The following is a 25,207-nucleotide window of genomic DNA, read 5'->3' on the forward strand; positions in this document are numbered from 1 at the left end:
ATCCAGACATTTTCTGCATTCATTCACTTCCCATGCATGTACATGTGCGCACCATTTCTGGAAGCATTTCCCTGCCATGAATACGAAGAAGGAACTCTGAATGGTGGTTTGTGTAATTCATTTCATAGCTGGGGTGTTTGCTTTTAGTGGCTTTCACTGATGCAACTTTAATTTGGGGAAAACCTCAAACCTACAAAGTGCATAGCTCTGATGCAGCACACTGCAAATAAGGTCACAGAGCAAACTTACCTATTTACACATCTACTGGCTCTTGTTTCATGCACGCTGGGCCAAAACCTGGCTCTACTTTTTTTTCTTATTAATCTTCCGAACAATTATCATCAGATATTTCCAGTAAAAAGCTGACAGCTCTTTTATCTGCAGGTGTAGCCTCAGCAAAGGACATTCTCAAAATTAGCATGGCTAAAACGGCCTTAACCTTTCATCTAAAAATCAGACCAATTTTTTATTTTCCTTTTTCTGTGGTAGACAGGTAAACTAATATTCAAAAAAGAGAAAAAATCCCAAAGGTAGCTGCTTCGCAAAGCAGGTAGAATGTTTTTTCCCCCAAATCTGCGGTTCCCAAATTGCTCAAGGGCTGTCCCACCAGCTGCTGAGCACCACTGACAGCAGCTCTGGAAGCCAGGAGTCACCAGAAGGCAGCGATATTTGTCAGCCCACCCCTGGCCAGGAGCAGCAGGCTTGGTGATCTGCCTTTTCCCTCAGAAGGCTGCCGGGCTGCGAGGCTCACGACTTAGGAATCAAGAGACGTGTTTTAACTTGGGATCCAAACCTCACCCAAATGTGTACGATGTATAATGGCTTAAACGCAATCATCCTTCTCCAGGAAAGTTCTCCTGTTGCCTGCATCTCTCACAAGGTCGTTGGAGTCTGTGACTAACTGGAGGAATGCTGAACAAGATCCAACTTGCTTTTAAAAATACAGCCATTTTCTTCCCTAAAAACATGTGCATAAACCCCTCTATTCCTTCTCGCTGCTCTATAAATAGCCCTGCTAACGATAAACAACGCCCATCCGGGCTTTCCACAATCCCAGATTTTACCTGGAGAAAAAATTACAAGAAACTTTAGTAAAATGGGAATTAAAAGTGCCCGTGGAAAGCCTCTGCCACCCAGCTGGGAGCCTACCCTGCCGTAGCCAGCCATCAGCAGGACCCCAGGGACCCTGGTGACCAGTGACACTGCGGCGGGGCTGGGAGGCGTGAGGCACATCACACAGGAGGAGAAACACAAGAGGAAAAAGGACTGCTATTTTTAGGGGAGTACAGCAAAACCACAGTCCGAATAATCCATGGAAATTGAGATTGAACTGTTTTGTTCTCCTGCAGTGACCGGGACATGGAAGGGCTGCAGGGAACACGCGGAGCTCACACCCTGTGCCCAGCCACGAGCGTTTTTTTAGGAATGAACGGGGAGAAAGTGCACTTCACTCGATGAGCAAACAAGCCGACTTTTAGTACTGACACTGCACACGCATGGACACAGCCAGACAAAAGCAGGCTGGGTTCGCACCACCAGGCAGCTCAGGAGCGGGTGCCGTCCCAGTTACTCATATCCTGTCGAAATGGGAAATAAACAGGAAGCCTTTTGCCTCCTGGCGATGCCTGCTTGTCGGGAGCTAGCACTCTGGAGCTGCAGTGTAGAGAGGTAAGGCCTCCCCTGGAAATGGCAGGGAGAATGGCTGGAAATGTGCAGAGGGAAGGGCAGCTGGAGAAAGGGGCCAACTTAGGCCGCTGTCCTCAACTGCAATGTTCTAGTTAATTTTGGTTCAAGGGAAGATGTATGGCATAAAAGAGTGCTTTCTCCTAGAAAATTTATCTCCTGAATTAAGTGAATCAGTTTCATTTGAATCAGCTGATGCTCAGGCTATACAAAGGTGGGAAAGCCAACCTATGCAGCTTAGATCTCCTTAAGCCCTTTTCACACTAATATTATTTCTCCGCATGTTTTATGGGGTTTTTATAAGCAGTCTCACTAGTTTAGCTTGGTCATGGTACATTTTGGTTACAACAGGCAAAGCCCCCAGATACCCAGCAGGGATATGCAGGGCCAAGGGAGTAAATGACTAACTCGTCTTTTAAGATTGAGTACATTTTGGAAACATTCTCTTAGCAGCCCAATCCAAGCATGAGTGTTTGTGTGTATGTATGTCAACAAATCCAGCACGGTGCTTGTGTGTGTATATATATGCAAATATGTGTATGTGTGTTCATACCCACACCCATATAAATATTCACATGGATGCAGTAATGGCATCCCAAGCAGCAGCATTACAAAGAACCCAGTACATATATGCTTCTACTACTCACATAAGACAAAAAAGGAGAAATGAAATAATTTCTGGTTGGGAAGTGCAGTGGGGCACCTTTCTATCTATAACTGCATCTGTATCTAAGTGTTTTTGAACACCAGACAGCAGATCCAAAAACCTTTTGACTAAGAAAGCAGCCTCAGCCCTTGAGGACTGGGATGAAACTCTGCTGCCCGCAAGCACAGGTGCTATTTCATCTGCTCTACCCTTCCAGCCTCTAAGCCATGAAAGGAAAAGCTGCCTGGGGATGCGGCACATGCCAGGAGCTGCGGTGCCCGCACACAAGAAGGTCCCTGCTGAGAGGGGAACCAGGGCTTGAGGTGCCGAGCACCTCCGGGCTCCGCAGGCAGCATTTTCTCCTAGGGATGCTCACAGCTGCTCTTCGCCTTCAGCCGGGTTTCCCCAGTGCATGCACACACCAGTTTGCATATACAAGGGGTTAGGGAGCCTGTGGCCATTTACACAAAAGGTTTAAGTCACCCTCTGCAATTCACAGCACGGGAAAACATGAGAGAAACGCGCACCGAGCCGATGAAGCTGCGACCATCCCAAGTGGGCACAGCTCATTTTCCTCATGCTGCCGACTGCCTCTGGTGCAGAGAGTGCCGGGTCCAAGAGGTGGGCCCCTCCAGAGCCCCGTGTCCCCGGCATGTCCCAGGCAGCAGCAGCATGAAGGCTCCACGAGCAGAGCCAGGACACGCTGTCCACAGCACGCTCCTGCCATGGCAGCAGGGAACGACTCTAGGTAAGGAGCAACAAGGCAAAACCCGTTAGCAAAGAGAAGCACCTACCGTGGTATAATGCTGCATTGGGTCGCTGATGTACAGCATTTTAGTCTTCGTGGGAGTTACAGACCAGTGGGAACCTTCCCGCCAGAGGAGTCATGGGGTCGGGGGGCGATGGAGCAGGCGGCCGGGTAGCTGCAGTGCCGGACCATGGGGAGCGGGGCCGCGGAGGGAGTGCCAGGGATGCTGCGCTGGCCACCTGTGTGCGGTCTGTTGGCTTTTTTGCTTTTTTCATCTCCCTTAGTTCTGTCAACTAGCTGCATCCAACAACAAAACGGGGCCCACCCCCTTCTGTCCCTCATGACTATTCATTAAAATGCGGGGCAGGCCTCAGCTTGCCCAGCGATGGACTCGGCTGTACCAACCATCCCCACCGAGGGGAGCGGGGGTCCTGCTCTGTAATTAAACCCAGCCAGGCTTAATTCCAGAGAGCTGCTTGCAGCGTCACTGGAGTCAAACCCCATCCCAAGAGAAGCCTTTCTCCAGAGCCAGGGGTGGCTGTGACTGGGATAACTCCAGCTTGTGCTTGTGGAGCTGGACGTGCCAGTCATGGCCATCACTCTGTCCCTCTGTCCCTCCATCCACCCCAGACTGGGCCCTGGGGGTTTCTTTCAGTTGCACGTCAGTGGCATTACAAACCACATCAACAGCTCGCATCAGGGCTCTCCTGGCTCAAACAGTCCTGGAGGTCCCATTGACAAAAATGCCCAGAGGCTAGGTAGCTACCCGTGCCCCAGTGCCGCAAGCCTTACATCCACTAATAAATGCTCTTCTCCTCCTTGCCATCCTGTCTTATTTCACTGGTTTGTTTCACCGAGAGATGTTCTGAAGAAGTCTCACGAGGTTAGATGTTTACCCAACATCTGGCTGAAAGCAGGGCACGACGTCAGAAGCAGCAGGACCGCCGGCTACAGCACGAGTGCTGCGATGAGTCAGGTTTCCTTATGACTCGAGGCAGAGGCTGGAATGGTCCTCACTTCAGCCAGAGCCCACTGCAGAAGTCTGTGTCTTACCGCAGAGGGGGAATTCAAAAAGCGGTGGGCTGTATGGGCAAAGATGGAGCCAGCGTGGATCACCTCCCTCTCTACGCCGGTCTGCATGCACGGACCTGTGCACAGCCAGGTCGCAGCAGCATCGTAGGCAAAGCCTTAAACACTGCACAAGCAACCCGGTCCTGAAGCCACCATCTCTAAGAAAAAAGTAAGGGTGGCTGAGGAGCTGTTCACATTTAATTACATCAATTCCTCCCCCAGGACCCTGAGATGCTTTACAGGTTTGGTGGAGCAATCCAACATCCATGTGATGCTGACACAGAGCACCCCAGCCGCCTGGAGGCCCAGTCACCGAGCACGGGGGTGTCCTCCTGGCAGCCACCGAGCACCAGCACCACAGGCAGGCACTGCAGCACCACTGCTCCCCACGTGTTTGCCTCTGGCATCCTCCAGATACCCCCGGTACTCAGCAGCTGCTCCTTCCCTGGTCCCACCTCCATGTCAGGCTGGCTGCATCACTTCACCTGTGCGTTTATTTTCATGCACGTCAGCCTGCCACACTTTCCGGTGACAACAGCTAGCAGGAGCTCACTCTGAGTTCAGCAGCACAGCAGGTAGTAGTTGCACGAGGGGGCCAACACACATATTTACTGCTGGCTCATTACTAGTGAGGGCCAGGAGCTGGCTCTGCCACTGTGCTCGTTGGCCCTGCGAGCCCACAGCCCGCTCACGGTGGGCATCTGCTGTGAGTGGCCTCGGTCACGGCAGCATCAAGGAGCCAGGCGGCCGAACGTCAGTGCAGGGGCAGCTCCACGATTATTAGCACAAGGGGCTCCACCTGAGCCGTCTGCCAGACTCCTGCCCCGCCGCAGACAAAGGCCCGCAAGAGAGGGAAAGTAAGCTAAAAGCGAGGGAAAAGGGAGCTGGGGGGAGGGGATGCAAGCTGGCGAGGAGGGAAACGGGGGCTTTGTGGAGGGAGATGCTGAAATGGCCAGAGCTGCCTCATGCTGGGGAAGGGATGGATGCTCCCGGGAGGCCACAGGGCTTGGGAGGAGCGTGAATGCGGCAGCACGCGCTCTGGGAGCATTATGGAGGCTCCCACTGCCTTTGAGATGTCTGGTAGAGGATTTTTAATGCCTGGCTAGGCAGGGGGAGATCCTGATGCCAGATGAGCAGTGATTTCCACGCACTGTGTGAACCAAGCCCTCGGCTTTCAGAAGAGGTGGCAAGCTGATCTCTGTGAAGGGTTTTATCCAGTACTCAGGAAATGAAAAGAGAAGCACAGCCTCTGCAATTTAAAAACTGAGTAATTTTGAGGAGCCCGTTCCTGACAGAGCACATTCTAACCAGCAAATCAGAGAGACTTTTTGTTACTGAAGACAGTTCCTCCTGCCGTGCCCTTTCTCTCTGAAGGTCCCCAGAACTGCGACTGTCATTGGTGCTGCTGTTGAGAATGGCCTAAAGGATGAGCAGACAGCTGCTGCTGCTGCACCTGAGGAGTATTTCATTGACACAGCCCAAACTTGGCCAACCAGCCACTGAATCTCCATCTGACAGAAATATCACGGCTATGCTGGCAGAAGCAAGATTGTGATAACCTCAGCCTCTCCTGCCAGGCTGTTAAGACACAAGCCCTTCCCAAACAGAGGAGAGTCCAACAAAATCTATGAATACGGAGCCACTCTTTTACTGACCACTATACCACAGGGCTGCAAAACTGCAGGACAGTCACTTTTATAGGTTATCAGACACCAAACAAATAATGGCAGTGCTGCACCTGTAGTGTTTCTGTTTGGTTTATGAATCATCAAGTTCCCATTTTCTACCCTAAAGGCACCCAGTCACCAGGAGGAAGACACGTTTGTGTGTGACGTACACTCACCATCACGGAGTCGTTCATGCCTCTCAGCTGGAAGACATCCATTGTCACCTCTGTGCGGTTGGAGACCTCGCTGCTGCCTGCATGATTGGATGGAGGGAGGTCGAAGTAGGTGCTGTCTGGTTCCCTGTGAGAAAGTGATGGCAGATGGTCAGCTTTCCAGCTTTCCAGCACAGCCTGCACAGTTTTGAAGGGCCACAGATCACAATAACAGGCTGTGCTCAGCCCAGGCTGGATGCCCTCTCCCCAGCACGCTGTGCTACAGGGGCATGGGCAGGGGCTGGTGCTGTGCTGCTGGGGCCAGAGAAGCTTCCCATCAGGCAAGGCACAATGGACATGGGCTGCTCCTCTCTAAACAGAGATGAGTCAGTCTCCTCTCCCCAGCTGCTGTGGAGGCATTACTGACCCTGCTGCCCAAACACCTTTGTTTCCTTGAGCAAAAAGTGTGCCCAGATGCTGACCTCTGATGTGCAAGAACACCCTTTGTTGCGTTCGTTCCTTTGGATTTATGTTGCATGTTGGAAATCCTGGTGGTTGCACAACCATTCTCAGAAACAGTTTCCAAAACCTTTGTGGGGCCCTGCATTCAGTGTATGCAAACTCCCCAGCCTCTGACTGTCTAGCATCACTGAGGTAAAGGGGTTTGGGAAATGGAATAGTCTGAGCAGAGAGATTGGAGCCTGAGAGCAAAATTCTGAATGCAGAAAAGGAATATGGGAAAACTGGAGCATGTGGAAGAAACTTGTCTCCCTCCGGGCCATATTGATGAGATGTGCTAATACAGATTACACAGCAAAGGGGCACCGCTGCCTCAACACAAACGATCAAATATCACTTACAGTGTGCTCCAGAGGTGCTCAAACGTTGTACCTTCATCGGCTGGAGACGACTCAGACATCTTCGCAGAGGGGGAGTCTGACAAAGGATAAATCACTCTAGGGGCAAAGAAAAACAACAAGGTTAGCATTGCTAGAGAGCCATAGCTGATTGAGGGGGGCAGCAGGAATCCCCCACAGCTGCTCAGTGCCTTCCATCAGCACAGTGTTGGCTTCTGATTTTACAAAGAGAAAGGCCAGCAAAGCACCACGTCCGTGTCCTTGCAGCAGCCCTCTGGCTGCAGGAGCTTTCTCATAAGGGTGGTATTTCGGGTGATGACAGCATTCTTACACAGATGTGGGTATTTGGGAAAGGGCCGAAGTGGCAGGGTGCTTGGATGTCAGCCCATTTCTGCTAAACGCTGATCCTGTGACTCAGGGCTCCCATCTGAGATGCTTACAGAATGCTCCAGCAGTGTTCAGCGCTGCTACACATGGCCTCCCCTGCCCCGGGGTACTCTGACAGCTATTCCTAGCAGTCATTTGGGAGCAGGTTCATTCAGTAAAGGGCTTAGATTTCTCAGATATACCAAACTCTCGAGTATGAGGCCTCTGAATAAAACTGAAACCTCAAGTTAGGTAGCAAACAAAGTCTTACAGTAAGAATCAGAGCCAAAGGCGCCCTTGGTGCTGCTCCCCTGAGAGCATCCTGCCTGCCCGGCTGCTCAGTGGCCAGCAGAGGAGTGGGGAAACCCTCTTCTGCAAAGCTGGTGCATACAGGGCAGACCTTCGTGTCTCTGCACCAGGACAGTGCCAGGAGTTCGAGACAAGGGCTGGACCCTGTAGGCTGGTGTGTGGAATATCCACCTGCTCCGAACAAGGCAAGCCAGGAAAGCAGGAGCACGGGAGCACTGAGCGCTGGAGCTCAGGCATCTTCAGTACCCAGTGGCAACTTCAAAAGAAGTCCGCCTGTGCTCTGTTATGGTGTAGCTCCTGGATCCTGGTTTGTCCATTTTAGGCACAGTACAATTTTTATCCCAGGAATGTTATTTGCCAACAGTTTCTCATGAACATTTAGCTACAAATACCCAGGAATCTGTAAAGGCATAAAGACAGCTAGGTAAACTCACACAGAAGACGCAGTACAGGCACCCTTCAGTTTACTTGTTCAGGCATTAAAATGACCTTCCCACTTCTAAGCAGCTTGCAAATATTATTGAATGTTATATTATGCTTTCCAAGTAAACCAAGGCAGAAGTGTTGCCTCTCCTGTAAAGGTACAGAAGCATTAATGAGAGAAGAACACCATTTACCTAGAACTGCATACAGGAAATACGTGGGGAAACCAATTCGGTGAAAGTTTTCTGAATGCTGCTGTGCTGCACAGCCACTGAGCCACCCTTCATCCCGTCTGCTCCTCCTGCCCCTGGCCGTGAGATCGGGAGGGAGCTGTCCCACCTGCAGAGCAGCCACACGATGGGACAGGCACAGGCACCTGCGCCGAGTGCTCAGCTGTGCTCCCACTTGCTCCTACAGCCAGGCTCTTTTATGGTGAACAGGACCCGTGGAGGAAACCCCCCAGAAATATGTATGGCTACAAGTGCCCGTCAGTGGCCACCATCTGGTCCTGCTTTTCAAAAATGTGGTTCTGTAAGAGCAAGGGCGATCTGTAGCTGCTCCAGAGCCTGAAGACATGCTCAGATAGAAAAGGCAATGTACAGGAGGTGCTTCAGGCGTTGTAAACCCCAGGTAAGATGTGTTATTTCCAGCACGATCTGCTCTTCGGAGAAATGGGTGATGATATGTGGTAAAACCCGGTGTGACCGCATGGACAGAACACGCCTGGCTCAGCTGCAATGTGCCGGGAGCCACAGACAGCCCGAGGGCCCACAGCATCCCAGCCTCTTTCTCTGAGCGTGCCGGGGCCTTTCCTGGGTGTATGTGCCCCCTGCCAAGCTGCCGGGAGAGGCAGCGTGTTGCAGAGGGCTGGCCTGCAGCCATCTTGAGCAGCCTGCTGCCTTCCTCTGCCCGCAGCCGTGCCGCACAACCATCCTCCTCCTCCTCCCCAGGAACCACAGGGACGGCTGCCTTGCCCCACCTAACATACACATGGCCCAGCCGAGACCTGGCTACTCCTTTTACCTAAATGAGGGTTACCATCTTGTTTCAACTCAGTACTGACGTGTAATACTGAAAGCCCGAAGGCTTCCTGCTCTCCGATCGCAGGCTGCCGGCCGCAGAGAGCAGCCGCTTTCCAAGCGGCGATGTTTGGGTGAGCCCAGCTGTGGGGCTGGCCTCGGGGCCCTTTCCGTGGTCTCTCTGAGTCAGCTGGAAGCTGGGCAGCTTCGGGAGCAACAGACACTGCACCAGACGTTAAAACGAAAGCAGGGTGGTGCCCCCTGAAAGTTGACCCCACGCTGGGTTTTGCCACGTCTGTGACTCACCTGAGTCACACAGCTCCTGCAGGTGCTCTTCCAGGAGGGCTCGGCACAGCAGCAGAGAGCTCCCTCCCCTCAAATCCACTCACAGAAGAGCTAGCTCATGAAAGTCTCATGTCCACCCACCCCTCCTCGTCCCACGAGTAAATGGAGAGAAACAAAAGGATGGAAGCAGCAGTTCTGAGAAAACAGAACGCTTAGAGCTGCCGTGGGGCTTCTGCTGGGGGCCTTACCCTGTTTCCATGTTGCTTTCCATGGCCCAAGGTGTCGGCAATGTCAAGAATGAGCCAGGCCTTTTCCTTCAGCAGAGAAAGCACCTCCGCACCGCCCCGTGCTGTGTGGTCATGATGGGTGACACCAGCTCTAACCACGTGGCTGCACTCGCTTTCAACAGAAAAAAAATCTGAATATTTTAAGGGCGTTTTGGAAGTTCCCTTTCTCTTTCAAAGCACAATCGGTGTTTGCAAAGCCAGGCCAGCATCCTCTCACACCCGAACACTTATACTCCATGGTACAGAGAGCATCTTGGCTGTCAGCCTCCCTCATGCAGTGACTACTGCACATTCTGGGAAGGTATCCCTGTAGCAACAGTGACAGTCTAAGCCCTGGCCTCTAGGATGACAAGGAGTTGCAGAAGACTGCAAATAGCATCCCCCAAAGTCGTCGGCAACTTTGCTGGTGTAATTTGCTCTAAAATGAGGTGCTGTGGAGGCATTTGCAGTCAAGCTGAATGGGAAGCAGGGAAGTGACTCTGCGGTGAGGTCCAGCAGAAGGAAATCATGTCCTACTGGAAGCAGCAGAGGCCCTTGGCACAGGTCAAATGAAGGTGAGCTAGGAAGAGCTGTAGAGCTCTTCCTTGCTAGAGCAGCATTACTAGATCACTTGGATGTAATTACCTCCCAGTGCCTGTAAACTATGCAAATAGCACTGGGAGGTGACTACCCCGAGGCTAAACACACGGCAGCAGCGGCAGAGCTAGAAAACAGCCCCAGCAGATTCAGCCTCTGTCGGTTCCAGTCTCCCACATCAGCTTGGAGAATCCGCAGCCTCTGCCGTAACAGCGCCAGCTCCCCGACGTTGCCCGAACACCTCTTCCCAGCACCAACGTTTGAGGAAAAGCCAAGATAACACTTCGACTTCTGCACAGACGAGCTCTCTAGTGAAACCACTGGGAGCATTTCCACAGTGACACCCCCAGAGACCCACATCTGCTTATTAAACTGAAGATCTCTTCATCTAGGGAATGGTGCAGCAGGCATCGTCTGTCCCTTCTGCCTCTGCACAACACAGATGTGTCGTGGGAGCAAGACTGCTTGCAGTGACGTGCAGTGACAGCTGGGACACAGGACCGAGGGGGCTGCAGCCTCAGGCATATGCAGAGCTGGGGGCTGTCTGCAGGCAGGCCATTCACCTGATTTATTGCAGGCTTTTTAGAGGAAGAAAGACTGAAACATGCAAACTAGGGGGTTCAGTGCGTGGAGCTAATGCTGCTTACGCGATTTGCTTGTTTTCATGTGGGAGCTGCCTCTTCGCATGCCTTCTCGAGTCTCCTCCACCATTCACTGGATTGTTGCTTCCCTCTGTTGCTAGATAGTGCATTGCAGGGAAATTGCACAGCAAAAAATCAGCTGGAAGTACAGAGACAAAGCCTGCAAGGAGGAAACAGCCCACGGTTGCTTGCTCTGGGGACACAGCTCAGTACACTGCCAGATTAGCAGTGATGTGGAGGCTGCCACCTCCCTCCACCAAGCTGCTGGACTGTGCAGCATGGGATGGGATGTGTCACTTCAGGGGCACAATTTCTTCTTATTTTGACCACTGGCTCTGAAAATATTCTTAGAATTATTACAAATTCAGCTTCCCTCTTTCATCAGCATAAGGGTACCAGAAGTGTAATGAGGGGGATGACGCCTTGCTGAGAGGTGATGCCTGGCTGCTGTGTTCCTGTGGTCTCTAGAAGGAACACCCCTGATCTCACCATTAAATTTAAGCCTCAGTTTTAGATACCTGGAAACGCCTGCAGCTATTTCACCAAGCAGTAACATATTCACCACTATCCTGCCACCTCCAACAACCCAGAATGAAATGTGACAATGTTTTTTCAGGCGCCTTACAGGGAGATAAATGGACACAAACCTGTATAACTGGGCTATTTCTAATCTCTAGAGGCTCTTGGCCCATCCTCAGAGAGGAAGACCTCGGGAACCTGATCAAGCCATACATGTCTAAAAATCTGCACTGCTGAGATACTGGGTAAGGAATCTCTCTGTCCCCAAGCAGTAAGTAGTGTGCACTGCAGTGAGAGCACAGGGCTAGGATCGGGACTTCTGAGAGCTCTCAGACCAGGCTGCAGTGCATTACTTGATGTTTTGTGAACTTATATCTCTGCCTCCTCTCTTCCCCTCCACTGCATGCTGAAAACCATCCAGCTCATCCAGCCTGCAGCAAAGTTAACGTTTGTAAAATGTAGATAAGTTCCAAGGTCGCAACATCACCTGTGCTCTTGCTCACTTGTCCCTGATTAGTAAATTCACACATGCAAAACAATGCTTACAAAAGTGAGCAGGAGCGAGTGAGACCAAATCCTCTCTGACAGACACAGAGGTCGACAGACAGGAGTCCCTCACAGCTTGTGATGGGCAGGAGGTGAGAAGAGCCGGCTGTCCCTCCTGCACCTGGCAGCCAAGCACCAGCCCCGAGTGCAGACCTGACCCTGCTGACCGCACGGAGCTGGGCAGCAAGCAACCAGTCACAGCATCCTGCGTGTGTCCATCCCCTCCTCTGCTTCTTCATCACAGACTTGACTGGTCTTTCCTCCGCAAGTGCTTTAACTCTGGATCTAAGGCACTTCGGAGCAAACTTTCCAAGATTTCTTAATCTTGTACAACCACCCTACAAAGCAAAACAGCCACAAGTCATCTGCCGGCTGCACTTCTGAGAGGGTCTGTATCGAGTACCGCACACAAACAAATAGCAAGGGGGTTCCTTTTGTCTTTTTTTCCTCCTACCTGCTCTGGCTCCCCAAGCGTTTCGAGTTCCCCCGGAGGTCTCCCGCAGACAGGAGCGGCCTGGGATTGAGGATCTATGTTATTTACCGCACTACAATCTAGTAGCGTCCCGGTCGCCTAGGCAATGACATTGGAGCTGTTGAAAGCTATGTGAAAAGTGAGGCAAAGGCTTGTGCGCTCCTTCCTGGAATACGAGGCAGTTACAAGGGGGTGGGGAGTGCTCAGCCAAGCGTGCTGGGGAATTAGCTGGTCACCAGTGCCAAAGTGACTCAGGGGCAAGCCAGCCCTCTGGGGCTCCAGCAGCAGAGCCACAGAGCAATGCTCGCCTGAGATGGCTGCTGTCGAATCGGGAAGGAGACTCCATGTGCACCATAGCTCTGCACCCCACCAGATTGCTGCTCCGGAGTTGTTTTGGTGTTTGCATTGGTCAAAATGTCCAGCTTATCCCTCCTGGGGCATTACGGGCCTGGGACAGGCGATGCTTGGGATATGCAAGGGCACCCACCTAGCAAGGGCTGTTCACCTAGCACTGCCTGCAGTGGGAGACTGTTCCCCAAAGGACAGCAGGACTAAGAGCCTTATTCCTTGCTCAGAACAGCTTCAGGGCCACGGGCAGGCTGGCAGGCATTTTACAGCACTCACAAGGAGGTGGCAAGCATTAGACTTCCTTCTGCAGACTCCTCAAATATATGTTTACTGACACCCATTTTCACAAGCTGAAGTTTTCCTGTTGACTTTCCCTTTCGACTGCGTTCAGTCACTGGGGTGAAACCACTGAGAGGTGTTCGTGACCTTTAAAAATTCAGTCGCGTGCTTGATTCACCCGCCTCCATTCAGTGACAAACAGCCAAAGCTCTGCCTGCAGACATCCCAAAATCGCTGCCCCTGGCTTCAGACCAGCCTGCAGGCTTTATGCGTGGGCAGGGTGAGAGGACAGATGCGTTTATGGGACCCTAATCACATCCAAGTCACTGTAGCTGCTTTTAGGGCCTAAATGCATGATCCATAACGTGTACTGAGGATGGGCCTCGAGCACGTGCTCTGATCCTGAGGCTGCTTTTACACCGCTCGTGAGTGTTTCACAGAGGTGGCCATGGGATGGGGCGTGCTGCCTTTGTGCAACCATGCTGGGACTGTGTGCAGGCACCAAACTAACACGGACGTGAGAGCAGGGGCTGAGCAGTGTGGGGACATTGTCCTGTGGGTCTGTCGGTGCTAATGCTTTGCACGTTTTGGGACAGAAAAGCATATCCTGGGCCTTTTCCAGATCCGCAGCTGCCCCGGGCCTATTGGGGGGTGCACCCTGGTGTGGGCAAGCCTGCCTCCCCCCTCGGCAGCAACTCTCGGCTCTTCCTCTCTCTCTCTCAAAAAAAAAAAAAAAAAAAAAAAAAAAACACAACAAAAAAATTAAGATCTTTAATTTTTAAAGATCCCGTGAGCAGCGCCTTTGCTGAGGTGCTTCATTTGCAGGTGGTGGCCGCCTGGCCTCTCATTACCGCCAGTAATTAGCCGCCTGGGCCCAACCGCCTGAAACCGCAGCGAGGGGGGAAGCTCAGCCCGCGGGGCACGGCGCGAAGCCGGCGCGGGCTCTCATTACCCAGCTAATTTGCATGATAATTACTTTCTGGGCCGGGACTACATTTCCCGGCGTGCAGCGCGGCGTCCTCCCTCCCCCCACGTCCTTATTGGCAGCCCTGCGGAGCGGCGCCTGCCCCTTTTCTTCCGCGGCCGGCCCGGGGCGAGGGCCGGGCCGGGCCCGCCATGAACTTCTCGGAGCCGTGCCGGCTGACGGGGCTGCTGGGCAGGATCTCCCCTGACGGGCGGTGCCTGGTGGGTGCCCCCGGTACCGACCCGGCTCCTCCTGGAGCATCGCCCCCCAGCCGCTGGGGTGCGGCGGGGCCGTGTGAGGGGCTCGCGGTCAGCGTGGCGCCTTGCCCAGACCCCGGGGCTGGCGAGGAAACCCCCCCAAAATGGGTTTGTTTGGGGGAGTGAGGGCTAATTGTGCCTAACGAGCGGTCTGGGAGTTAATGAGCTCGGTTTGTTAAATGACGAGAGGCCCCCCTGCTGGCTTAGATGTTCTTACAGCGGTTTGTGTTACAACAGCGATGTAAGTCAGGCCTTTCTAAAGGAAAAAAAAAAAATAAAATTTAAAAAATGTAGCTAAAGCTCTTTGGGTCAGCAGCGTTTCATTGGGGTCCAATGAGAGTTGCAGATTTTAGCTCTGGCACTGGCACACCGGCTCGGCTTAGCTCTGCTCTTGGTTCTGCCCAGGCTTCATGTGTGCAGTACCGGCTCATCGTTCGGGACGTGAGCACCCTCCAGATCCTCCAGCTGTACACGTGTCTGGATCAGATTCAGTACATAGAGTGGTCGTCTGACTCCCTTTTCATCCTGTGTGCCATGTACAAGCGAGGGATCGTCCAGGTAAGCACCTGAGCCAGGTACGTTTTGTGTCATGGTTTCAGGTGTGGTGTGAGGGAGAACGTAACAGCAAGCAGTTGTTGAGTGCTTTTGCTAAAGTAATTGATGTTGTTATTCATAATGCATGGTTTGAGGCTTCATAACCCAGCAGGCTAATATTTACAAAACTATGGCAAACATCTCAGTTTGAAAACAAAATTTGAATAAAATACTTAGCAAACCAACTTAAACCAGAGCTAGAGAATATCTTAGATGTTTCTTATTTCAGCAGGAAACCAATACATGCAAACTTTCCAAGTGGGCTAAAACATGTTTTTTAAAAAATTGCTGGATGTTTAGAATATTTATCACAGAAGAAAACTCACTTTACAATTTATATTAACACACGGGGGTGTGGAGCTTACTTTTGTAGCGGAATCCAGCGCCAGTCCTTCATGGCTGCAGGCTTTCAGAGGTTTCCTGACCTCTCTGTTATGTGATGCAGGAACTTTTCCTCAGCTGTGGTGTGCTCTTGCAAGAAGAGGTTTAGATGAAGTGTTCGTTTGGTGCAGTCTGTTTGGTTTCCTCTCTGTCCTAGGTCTGGTCCTTGGAGCAGCCAGACTGGCACTGTAAGATAGACGAAGGCTCAGCAGGATTGGTGGCTTCATGCTGGAGTCCGGATGGTCGTCACATTCTCAATACAACTGAGTTTCATGTAAGTGTGAAGTCATGATTACTCTCGATGGTATCAGATGTTACTGTCTGCACTTTGCCTCTTAAAATAACCAGAAGCCCTTAAAGCTATAGTGGTGGTAAAGAACACAATGTTTTCCCACATTCACAGATGTAATCTAGGTTAATTCTAGTTTGGATGTTATTCTGTTAACAGTTTATTCTCTTGCGTTTGATACAATAGAGAATGGACACTTTAGGCTATACAGGTAGAACTGTGTGCTTAAGAGAAGTGTAGAGATGACTGGCATTTATCAAAGCATTTTTAGTAATCAAATGTGGTGTTGGTAGCTCAGGGAAAGCTCAGGGTTTCTAGCAAACATTACAAAACCACATCCACAAAAAAATAAGACTGGCTGTGGAATTAAAAAACAAGCTCTTAGGTTTATATCTAGATCCTGGAAATGTTTACATAAATGCTTGATTTTACAGGTGGGAGTCAGAAGGCTGTTGATAAGAACCACTTGTGAAATTACAATTAAAGTGCATGCAAGTGCTTATTGATTCCGAGCCATGTTCTGAGATCTGAACAGGTGTAGAAACTGAAGCAGTTGGTGTGTGCCGAACACAATGGGCTTGTTGGAAGGCATGTGGAAGTCTGACTCTCCACCTTTATAGTCTTTGGATTATAGCTGATGATTGATGTTATTCAGTGCAGAGAACGGTCAGAAAATAACTATGGATCATGTGCAAGAAACTTTTTCTCTTTGCTGTATCTAATCTTTTCAAAACTAGATGACACATTGTTGTGCCACAATCCTCGCTAGCACTGAATTCAAATATTGCACTGCAAGATTTCCCTTTTTTTATCCCTCTGACCAAGATTTGGGTGATAGATGGGGGAATTTGTCATGTGCATGCACACTAGATTAGTGTAAGTGTTGATGCTTTCAAGGAAACCTCCGAAGAAACATGCTTGCAGCTGAAGTGTAGTTCCCCGTGCACACATTGTGGAATTCTCTGGCAAGCCTGTTTAGTGTTTGGCCAGGGTTTTTAGTGCTGACTGAGGTAGAGATTTTCTGGCTATAAAACAGTCTCCTTCCATTCTCCCCCACCCTTCTAGCTCATGGCTTATGAGGAGTGATGAATTTAAGCCTGAGTTTTTCCAGGAATGATTCACCTTGATGGTGATTAAAATAAATGAGCCCAGAGCTTCAACCTGAAGTCAGTAAAGACACACTTGCTAGTCAGGCAGAAGTGTAGTAGTCTGTGTAACCCAAACTGAGGGCTGCTGCTATGTGCTACAAGTGAGTTTTGTACGGCACATGCGTGTGGGGGTGGACGAGCAAGTATTTATTACCTCCCAACAGAACTCGGTTTGACCTTAGAGGATTTCATTAAGCCTTTGCCAAGTTGGCATCTGTGTTGGGATAAGTTTTCTTTCCAGCTGTAAACAGGTTGCTAAATTAGCTTTTGTCAGACAGCTGCCTGGGTTATGCCGATGTCTGAGTTGTGTTTACTCTATAGCATGCTAAATCCATAGTCTGGTGGAGCAGACATGAGCGGTGCTCAAGACAGAAATTGTCAGGATACTTAATATTGGTGTATTACATGCCTTACCAAATTCAAAGATTGCTCAGAGGGCTTAAAGGTCCCCTGTGAACCAGTGCAGCTTGGCTTTGGTAGTGTGGCACATTTAAACAGCATCAATTAAATTACTCATACTTGTAATTCTTCAGGTCAGCATGTGAGCTCCACTGTGAGCTCACAAGTAACTTTTATTCCTACTAGATTTTTAAAAAGCATACGGTTATTCTGATCTATTTCCTACAATCCATACTTAACATGTGCCACAGGAAACATATATGTCAGCTAACTTGCAGTCCAATTCTTTTTGCAGTCAGTGCTAGAGTGATGTTATGAGGCTTTTTATTGTGGGGTATGTGGTATTCCTAACTGGAGAAGGATTCTGACACACTTCTGAAATCCATTCTGCCTTAATTATCTTGACAATAGCTAGAGAGCATCGCTGCCTGACATTAACATAAGTCTGCAAATATGATCACTTTATTGCTGATGAGTCTGTGAAAATGTGTAGGTTTGAGTCCCAGAATTATTTTGCAGAGTACAGTGATGTAGGATGGTACAGGTAGCTAGCTAACTCTTCACATAATCGCTGCAATGAACAGCACACTGTGTAAGGCTACGGGGTGGTGCAGTCTTATGAGAGGAAGTGTATACAGATTCACTAGTTCTACCGGGCAGCTGGAAAGGTGCTTCCAGACTTGAAGGGCTTTTTTTTTAAATTGTCTGCTTCCATCTTACAGCTGTACATGACAAGTGGCCGGAATAATTACAGCTTGATTTTTTCATCACCTTGTTGTTCATACCAAGCTAGAGTACAATTCTGTTAGGAAAAGCAATTTTGAAAAATAGTGATCCGAAGGTACTTTTTTCTTGGTTTTAATAAAGACTTAATGAAAATTGGAAAAGCACTTTCTGAAAGCCTTCTATGCAATGTCTACCTGGAATCTGAAAAAGTTGGCACACTAAGTCAATGATAGTGATTCATGTAGAATGTCCTGGAGGACAGCTTGTCATCCCATGGCTATTGTTTGCTACTCTGTTCTGCGGTAGGTGCTTCCTCTCCTGCTGAAATCCACTCCATTTTGTGGGGCAGTTCGGAGCTCCTGCTGCATTGTCGTGTGCCTAGCACAGCAAGCTGATTACTTGAAGATTCCCTGTTTTCGGTTTGTCCTGCGGCAGATGTACCTGGTATTGTTCCTCTTACAGTGCTGTCATTCCGCGTGAATGTTGGATTGATAGGCACATGTAGAGCTTAAACGAGTTGTGGGTAAAAGATGCAGAGAAAGCAATTGGAGGTTTTGCTTCTTCAAAACTTCCAAGTTTTGTGATAAGTCTCCGAAGAGAATCAGCGTTTTTCTGGACTGCTTCTTTTAAGACCCATACTTACAAACTGCACTGCTGTACTCTCTCTAGTTCCACGTTAGTGCTGAAGCATTAAGGAACTTCTTTAGAACTCCAGCAGCAGAAAAAATGTGTTTCTGTGTATATTGGAGCTAATCCTTAGTAACTGGAAATGGCTACGTTGGTTGAAAAATGCTTTCTGTCGAGGAATGTGCTCTGAATAATCTTCTGAAATCCGGTGCTGACAGACACTGCTATGTAAGGAGGCTTTGTGACCCAGTCAAGTCTGGGACAAAAGTTGACAGTCATTTGAGATGCAAGGTTGTTTAAAAGTGTGTTTTTATCTATTGAAAATCACCAGTCTTACACCTGCCTGTAGCTGTCAACATTGGGACGTAGTCCTGAACCCAGCGCTGGAGACTGTTTATCACGTTACCATCTAAATACTTTTTATTTCTCAGCTGTTTTTGGGCTATTTTAAAAATGCTTCTGCTTTTGGTTTGTTTTTCCACTGCAAAACAACAGCTGAAAACTTCTCAGACACCATTATTATTTGGATTTGAGTTTGACAACTCCACTTAATCTAGTCACCTATAGTAAAGGATCTCTCAAAGTGATCGGCCAAGAAGTGCTTGCCATGGACTTAGCTGGCCGCAGTCTGTTCTCCTGCTGGAAAAGCAGTTGTCCCTTCCCCATGAACTCTCTGAGACAAATCAGTAAGAAACACACAACTAACTGTGATTTTTGTAGTGAATTTGGCTTTCTTTTCATCCTCTGTGCATGGCAGGGGTTGGACTAGGTGATCTCCAGAGGTCCCCTCCAGCTTCAGCGATTCTGTGATCTTGTTTCTGTCTCTCAATCACCTCTGTCAGCTGGGTAATAAACCTTCGTGGGCTAGTTTGTGTTGTCAGCTTGGGCAGGATGGTGGAATGATGTTTCAGTTCCAGCTGGAAAGGTGAAAGTTCCCCCTTCTCGGCACATCTAACTGAACATTGTTAGCCTGTGTAAGATGGGTCAAGTCTGTAGGTGAAGCACGCAGTGTGTCCTCCTCAGTTCAGAAAATGTTTTTTGTCTCTAGACACACAGAACAACTGAAAACGGTCCTAATTTGGGCTGTCAAAGTAGCTTACTTTCACGTGCTTTTAATGCTGGGACCAAACATTCTGGTTAGGTGTTCTGTGACTTGGGCAAGAGGTTGCAGTGAAGTTATCACAGCATTTACATGTGGTCTCCAACGTGGGTGTGAAAAGGCAGCAAGTTAATAAAAGGTAAGCACAAGGGAGATGTTGAAGTTGAATCGGGCATCATATTAGTTATGGGCGTGTTGTGACTGAGTTAGATCGACTCTGAAGATGAAGTGCCTAGGTTATCAAAGTATTGTAGGTACCAAGTATAATAATAGGCTTTGTCTTCAAAAGTGGGGGGCTTTTTGTGTGATTGGCTAGAAACGTCCTACCTACAGGACTGTTCCTACGGGCGTAGCAGAGAGGGATGCGGAAAGACTTCTCAAAGGGATGGTGTACTTGCCATTCCTCTTCTGAGGTGCAGTCTCAGGCAAGGCAGAGGTGAGAGCCCTTGCACGCCCTGAGCTGTTCCTCTCTGCTAGAGGTTTCTCTCTCCCTACACACTCAGCAGTATGTTTTTGTGTTTTCTGAGGCTCTGAGCCAGTCTTTACGGTGCAGGATAGAAGTGTGTGTGACACACAGCAGGCAAGGTGAGTTGATTGTGAGGCCAAGTAGTAACACAAATGTAAGCTTGGATGCCTTTGTCAGGAAAAATTACGATCCAGGCCTCAGCATTCAAAGCTTGCAGCTGCTAAGCTTGTATTAAGTGGCTGTAGAATGCATGTGTTGTGTGTCCTGCATGTTTTGCTCAGGAGAGGAACAGCAGCAAGTACATTTAACACTGCAATTAATAGGAGCAAGCAGCATATCACTATTGCAGTTGCTGTAGAAGAATGTGAGTAGGCATTGTGTTGGTATTTTTAAAGTAAATCTTGCCTGAAGAGCAGACTAACAACGTGGTATTTTTGTATGTCCGGAAGTGGGCAGTTGCAGTGATAGAACTTGATTAATGTTGCTCATCTAGTGGATTCCTCTAGGATCCGTTAAACTTTCAGATTGGTACTGTAGATGCCTAGCTGTAATTTCATAGCTGTTAAGTAAAGGATGAGAATAATAAAGGCTGCATCAAATAGTGGTCCAATAGTGCCTTTTTTACAGTCAGACTGGAATCTGGCTATGCTCTTTCCTGTTATATTAAATAAGAAAGTTTCTTGTGTTGTCTTTTCAAGTCTTGCAAACTTTTTCGTATATGAAAGCAGTAGAAAAAAAAAACTGATGATGCTCTTTTGATTTTGGACTCCACATATGTCTGGAGAGATGCAGCATTTGTTAGGATTCTATAGCTTGGTTTTGAACACCTATCAGTTGCTTTTGCTAGAAAGCATGACTCATGTCAGCAGTGAGAAAAACCTCCAGGTCCTGTTACGATGCACAGTCTGCAGGGTTACCTGGTAGAACAGATACACAGGATGCTCCTTTGGGTTCCTCTCTCACTAATGAATCGTACCAATTGCTTCAGAGAAGAGAAACAGAGGACAAACAAAAAAGTGCAGCAGAAACTTGTTCTACTGCTGCTGGTAGTTGGTCTGTGCTTGATGCAGGTGGGTGAGAGAATGGTAGATGGTGCTAAAGCTTTACTTATGTAATGAATCAGAACTAATTTTGTTGTTCAGTGGTCTTGGGAAAGATGGTTTTATGACCATGGTTCTTTATTGCAAAAATAGTTTTACCTGTTCTCTTACCTTGGAATGATAAAATGTAAGAAAACACGAGGAAAAAAACTTACACTGGAAACATTCCTTGCTCCAGATATAAATGCAAAGGTTCACATGACATCCTGATTAATGCACATATGTCTGGTGTGGCTGCCGTTGCTAAGGCAGAGGAAGTATTTGTTTTTAATTGAATAATCTGCAGATGGCAACGCAGAGCTTCCAGAATGCAGGCTGTGACCTTGAAGAGCTGCGGAGAGGCTTGTTTGGCAGCTGACTGCCTTCTCTGCAGTTCTTGTTTTGTGGATGCACAGGTCTCCAGAAATACCCGAGACAGGATGTTTAATGCGTTTCTTTAAAACTGTATTGTAGTTCTCTTCTAATTCTTCAATTATGTAATGTTGCCTTGTGGGTGGCTGAAGGAAGAGAAAAATGCAAATTAGCTGTCAAAAGCTGAGTTTATTTAAAAGTCTTCTCTTTTATTAGCCCTGTCTCAAGAGAGACAATACTCATAAGCTGCTGCAATTTCTCATCTATTCACAAATGCAATAAACTCCTCATCTCTCTTCCAGATTCTGTGATGAAACTTTTTCCAACTGAAAAGCATCTATGTACAATACCTGGGCAGTTGTGTGGCTAGATTCATGGTGACATCCCGAACTTCAATATTAACAAAGTGCTTGTGTCCATGTTGGTGTTATGCACCTGTACCCCTCTAGAATATTCAATACGTGTATAATATTAATTAGAAACAAGTGTCCTTGCTATTTGAAGAGAATCAGAAGATAATTCCTTGCAGATTTTCTTAGGACTTGTTTGTGCCATGTAGAAAATTTGCAAAGCTTAATTAAACCACAGAAGATGCATTTGTCTACTTTGTGTTGTTGAACTAGGTTATTTTTTTTTTTTTAATCTACAAAAATAAGCAAATACTTCTTGTTTTCTCTTTGCAACAGCTGCGGATAACTGTGTGGTCCTTGTGCACCAAGTCTGTGTCTTACATCAAGTATCCCAAAGCTTGTCAGCAAGGTGAGTGTCACAACTTGAATACAGGAATGTTATTTTTAATGTGGCACAAAGAAAAACAAAGTTGATGTGTAAACATGAAGCACATGTTTCTGAGCAGAGCAGGGTTCTTAGTCCCTCCCTGCTGAAGGGCTGGCTTGCCCTCAGGGGTGCACAGCTCTGAAATAAGTACCTGTGTGCCACCTGCTGCAAGTGCTGCCCTAGGATCTGAGGTCCTTACAGAGAAGGATTCCAGCTGATCTATGTTCTTCCAGGGGGGACCAGGACAGAAAGGTCCTATAAGACATTAATTTAAGCTGGATGCGCTGGTGATGAAAAGCACTAATCCAAAGTGCCTCATTTTACATGTGAAAATATTTAAAAGGGAAGCTCCTGTAAGAACTGTCTGCCACATGACTGTGGTTAGCAGTTTCCTGGCTGAGGTTTGTATATGGTAGTCTTACATGTGCTGAAGATGCCAATGTGTTTCTTATTTTATAAGAGAGTGGACAGGGACACACCTGGAACTTGATGGAATACCAGTAAATGCATACCTAACACATGCAGCTAGGCTAAATGAACAGTTTATTTCAAATCTGTGGATTTTTTGTAACAACTGTCTGTCAGTAATCAAACAGTCCTTTAGAAGTGTGATGAAGTTCTGCAGTAGCTGGAAAGCTGCATCCTTAAAAATCATATATTCAAAGTATATTCATATATTCAAAATATATTCATAAGCAAATTAGTGAGAACTATGTATTGACTTGATTAATGGGGTCTTCTGTAAACTAAGTTTTTTTCCCCTCTCCTCTTACTTCCCCCTTGAATTAGGAGTAACTGCTTTTTCATTGAAGAATCATCACTTATTCTGCCTTATTTTCTCTTAGTGTTACCTTTCTGTCTCCTTGTCAGGGATCGCTTTCACGAAGGATGGCCGCTATATGGCAGTAGCAGAAAGACGTGACTGCAAAGACTTCGTCAGCCTCTTCGTATGCAGTGACTGGCAGCTACTCAGGGTAAGACATGTCCTTGTCTTCCGCTGCTTCTGCATAAATGACAAGCATCTGTTGTACACTACTTTAAACACAGTCACTCGGGTAGTCTGGTTTTAGACTTGCCAGTGTATTTTCTAGCCAGCATCTGGCTCCTCTGCTGGCCTGTAGGCGTGCTTTCGTAGCAGAGGGATTTTCTTCAGGAAGCTGTATATGCTGCATGTGTGTAAAGAATTTCTGATGGAATGCAGAGGTTCCACCTGTAAGTTCTGCATGAGCTTCTTTACAACAAACTGCTAAAGTAATAGTAGAGAAGGTATCTAATGATTGGCAAAGTGATCGTTTGAAATGTTTAATAATCATTTTATTTTCAATTTAAAAATGAAAATGGTCTACGAAGAGTACATGCTTGCATGTCTTGGAAGACTGGATGAATCTGAGAAATTAAAACCCTTTCTGAGACAAAGAATTAGGTTAGCCAGATTTCTTGGCTGATTCAGTGTAAATACCTTTGTTTTTGTTGTTTTTTGAAATGCTGTTTGTTCTAAGATGCAGCAACTTTATGCCCCTTTCCAGAAAGAGAAACCAAAGAAATGGTAGAAATATTTTCTTTCATAATAGTAAACTCTTTCTACAGTAGCATACAAAATGCTGTTACCTTTGTGGAAGTGTTTAAAAGGATAGAACTAAGGATTATGTTTAGGTCATATGCAATTGTATTTGGCAGTACAATGTTTCTAATTACTTTTTCTCTCTTGGGGGCAGCATTTCGACACTGAAACACAAGATCTCTTTGGGATCGAATGGGCTCCCAATGGCTGTGTTCTGGCAGTGTGGGATACGTGTCTTGAGGTATGAGGAAAAAGCCCATTTTCTTAGAATTTGGCTTGTTTTCTTTAGAGCTGCTGTGTACGAAGCAGTAACTGAAATAGCTAGTATTGTAATATTTTTAAACAAATATAACAAAAGCTGAACTCAAATACATCCTTTTAAAATATACCTGTATTGTTAATGGGCATCCTTACAAGTGTATGTCAAACTGGTATGTAAGTCTTTATTTAATGATAACATGATCACATTAAATTTCTGTTGATCTGAAAATACATCAGTTTTTATTGTGAACATTGTGCAAGCAGCTATTCAGGTAAATAATGAGTTATTCTTTGAAGTAACATCACAGAAGATTTACGTTGCACAATAATTTTGTGCATCTATGCCTAGAGCCTCGCCTCTTATCTCAGATAAGACGCTATGCCCTTTGTATTAAATTTCTATGTTTTAACCAGGGAGAGCTTGGAAGGAGTGGTTTTGCCTGCCTATGGCTTTTAATGATATTGTTAGTATTTAGAATTAATCAACTTTTTTTTCCAGTATAAAATATTGCTGTACTCCCTTGATGGCAGACTGCTGTCCACATACCGGGCGTATGAATGGTCATTAGGAATCAAATCAATTGCCTGGAGTCCCAGCAGTCAATTTTTGGCAATTGGCAGCTATGATGAAAAGGTGAGAACTAGTTTTTTTTCCTCGTTTCAATTTAAACCATTTGCAGAATTTTGTCGTGATGGTTCTGTCTTGCAATGTTTCCTTGAATTAGGTGCGTATCTTGAACCACGTAACTTGGAAAAAGATCGCAGAGTTTGAACATCCAGCAACAGTTGCTAACACAAAGACTGTAAGTATGGATCCAAAATCTGTTGATAATTGCCAGCACTTAGTTGGTGCAGCTATTTGTATCTGAAGGTGCTAGTAAGTCCATTTCATGCTGGGGAGTTTTTTTTCCTTGTAAGGTATAAACAGTGCTTGAGAACTCGCTTCAAAACTAGGGGATGTAAGAGAAACAGAGGAATACTTTCATTTTTTTGGAATACGCACATATGATTCTCAGTGTTGGCACTAGTAGATTCTCAGAGGACTTCTGTCATATGCCAGTGTATTTTGATGTGGATGGTGATTGCATTACCAATTTGGGTTATGCAGGTGATGAGGACAAATGGGGGAACTTAACAGAAGCGATTTCTCAACTTGAATCAGCATTTGAAGTGGATTGTGATTAGATTTGTCTTGTAAATACAAGCTCATCCAGCTCACCTAAAGAGTGTTTTCCTGTAAAGACCTGTCATTGTTTATTTTTATCCTCTGGATAGGCTGCACCGATGGGCTGAGGTCAACTGCATGAAGTTTA

The 25,207-nt window shown here is 47.5% G+C and overlaps 2 protein-coding genes across 9 annotated transcripts in view; one reads left to right on the plus strand and one right to left on the minus strand.

Moving 5' to 3' along the window:
- Window positions 1–12,388, minus strand: part of TP73 (tumor protein p73) — a 34,242-nt gene extending 21,854 nt beyond the window's left edge. For 3 of the 8 annotated variants that reach the window (XM_035344727.1, XM_035344725.1, XM_035344724.1), the window contains exon 1: window positions 3,124–3,344. In XM_035344727.1, coding sequence (XP_035200618.1) covers window positions 3,124–3,162 — 39 coding nt within the window. In that variant the 5' untranslated portion in view covers window positions 3,163–3,344. Of the gene's footprint in view, window positions 1–3,123; window positions 3,345–5,991; window positions 6,116–6,827; window positions 6,924–9,474; window positions 9,596–12,249 lie in introns of those variants that run through there. The other 5 variants (XM_035344721.1, XM_035344726.1, XM_035344723.1 and 2 more) reach the window with 3 other exon arrangements.
- A 1,532-nt stretch (window positions 12,389–13,920) lies between these two features.
- Window positions 13,921–25,207, plus strand: part of WRAP73 (WD repeat containing, antisense to TP73) — a 20,288-nt gene continuing 9,001 nt past the window's right edge. Inside the window, exons 1-8 of the mRNA XM_035344733.1 lie at window positions 13,921–14,079; window positions 14,521–14,673; window positions 15,248–15,364; window positions 21,982–22,054; window positions 22,943–23,046; window positions 23,788–23,874; window positions 24,394–24,528; window positions 24,620–24,697. Coding sequence (XP_035200624.1) covers window positions 14,011–14,079; window positions 14,521–14,673; window positions 15,248–15,364; window positions 21,982–22,054; window positions 22,943–23,046; window positions 23,788–23,874; window positions 24,394–24,528; window positions 24,620–24,697 — 816 coding nt within the window. The 5' untranslated portion in view covers window positions 13,921–14,010. The remainder of the gene's footprint in view (window positions 14,080–14,520; window positions 14,674–15,247; window positions 15,365–21,981; window positions 22,055–22,942; window positions 23,047–23,787; window positions 23,875–24,393; window positions 24,529–24,619; window positions 24,698–25,207) is intronic.

The sequence above is a fragment of the Oxyura jamaicensis genome, chromosome 21, assembly GCF_011077185.1.
Source record: "Oxyura jamaicensis isolate SHBP4307 breed ruddy duck chromosome 21, BPBGC_Ojam_1.0, whole genome shotgun sequence".
Classification (NCBI taxonomy): Eukaryota; Metazoa; Chordata; class Aves; order Anseriformes; family Anatidae; genus Oxyura; species Oxyura jamaicensis.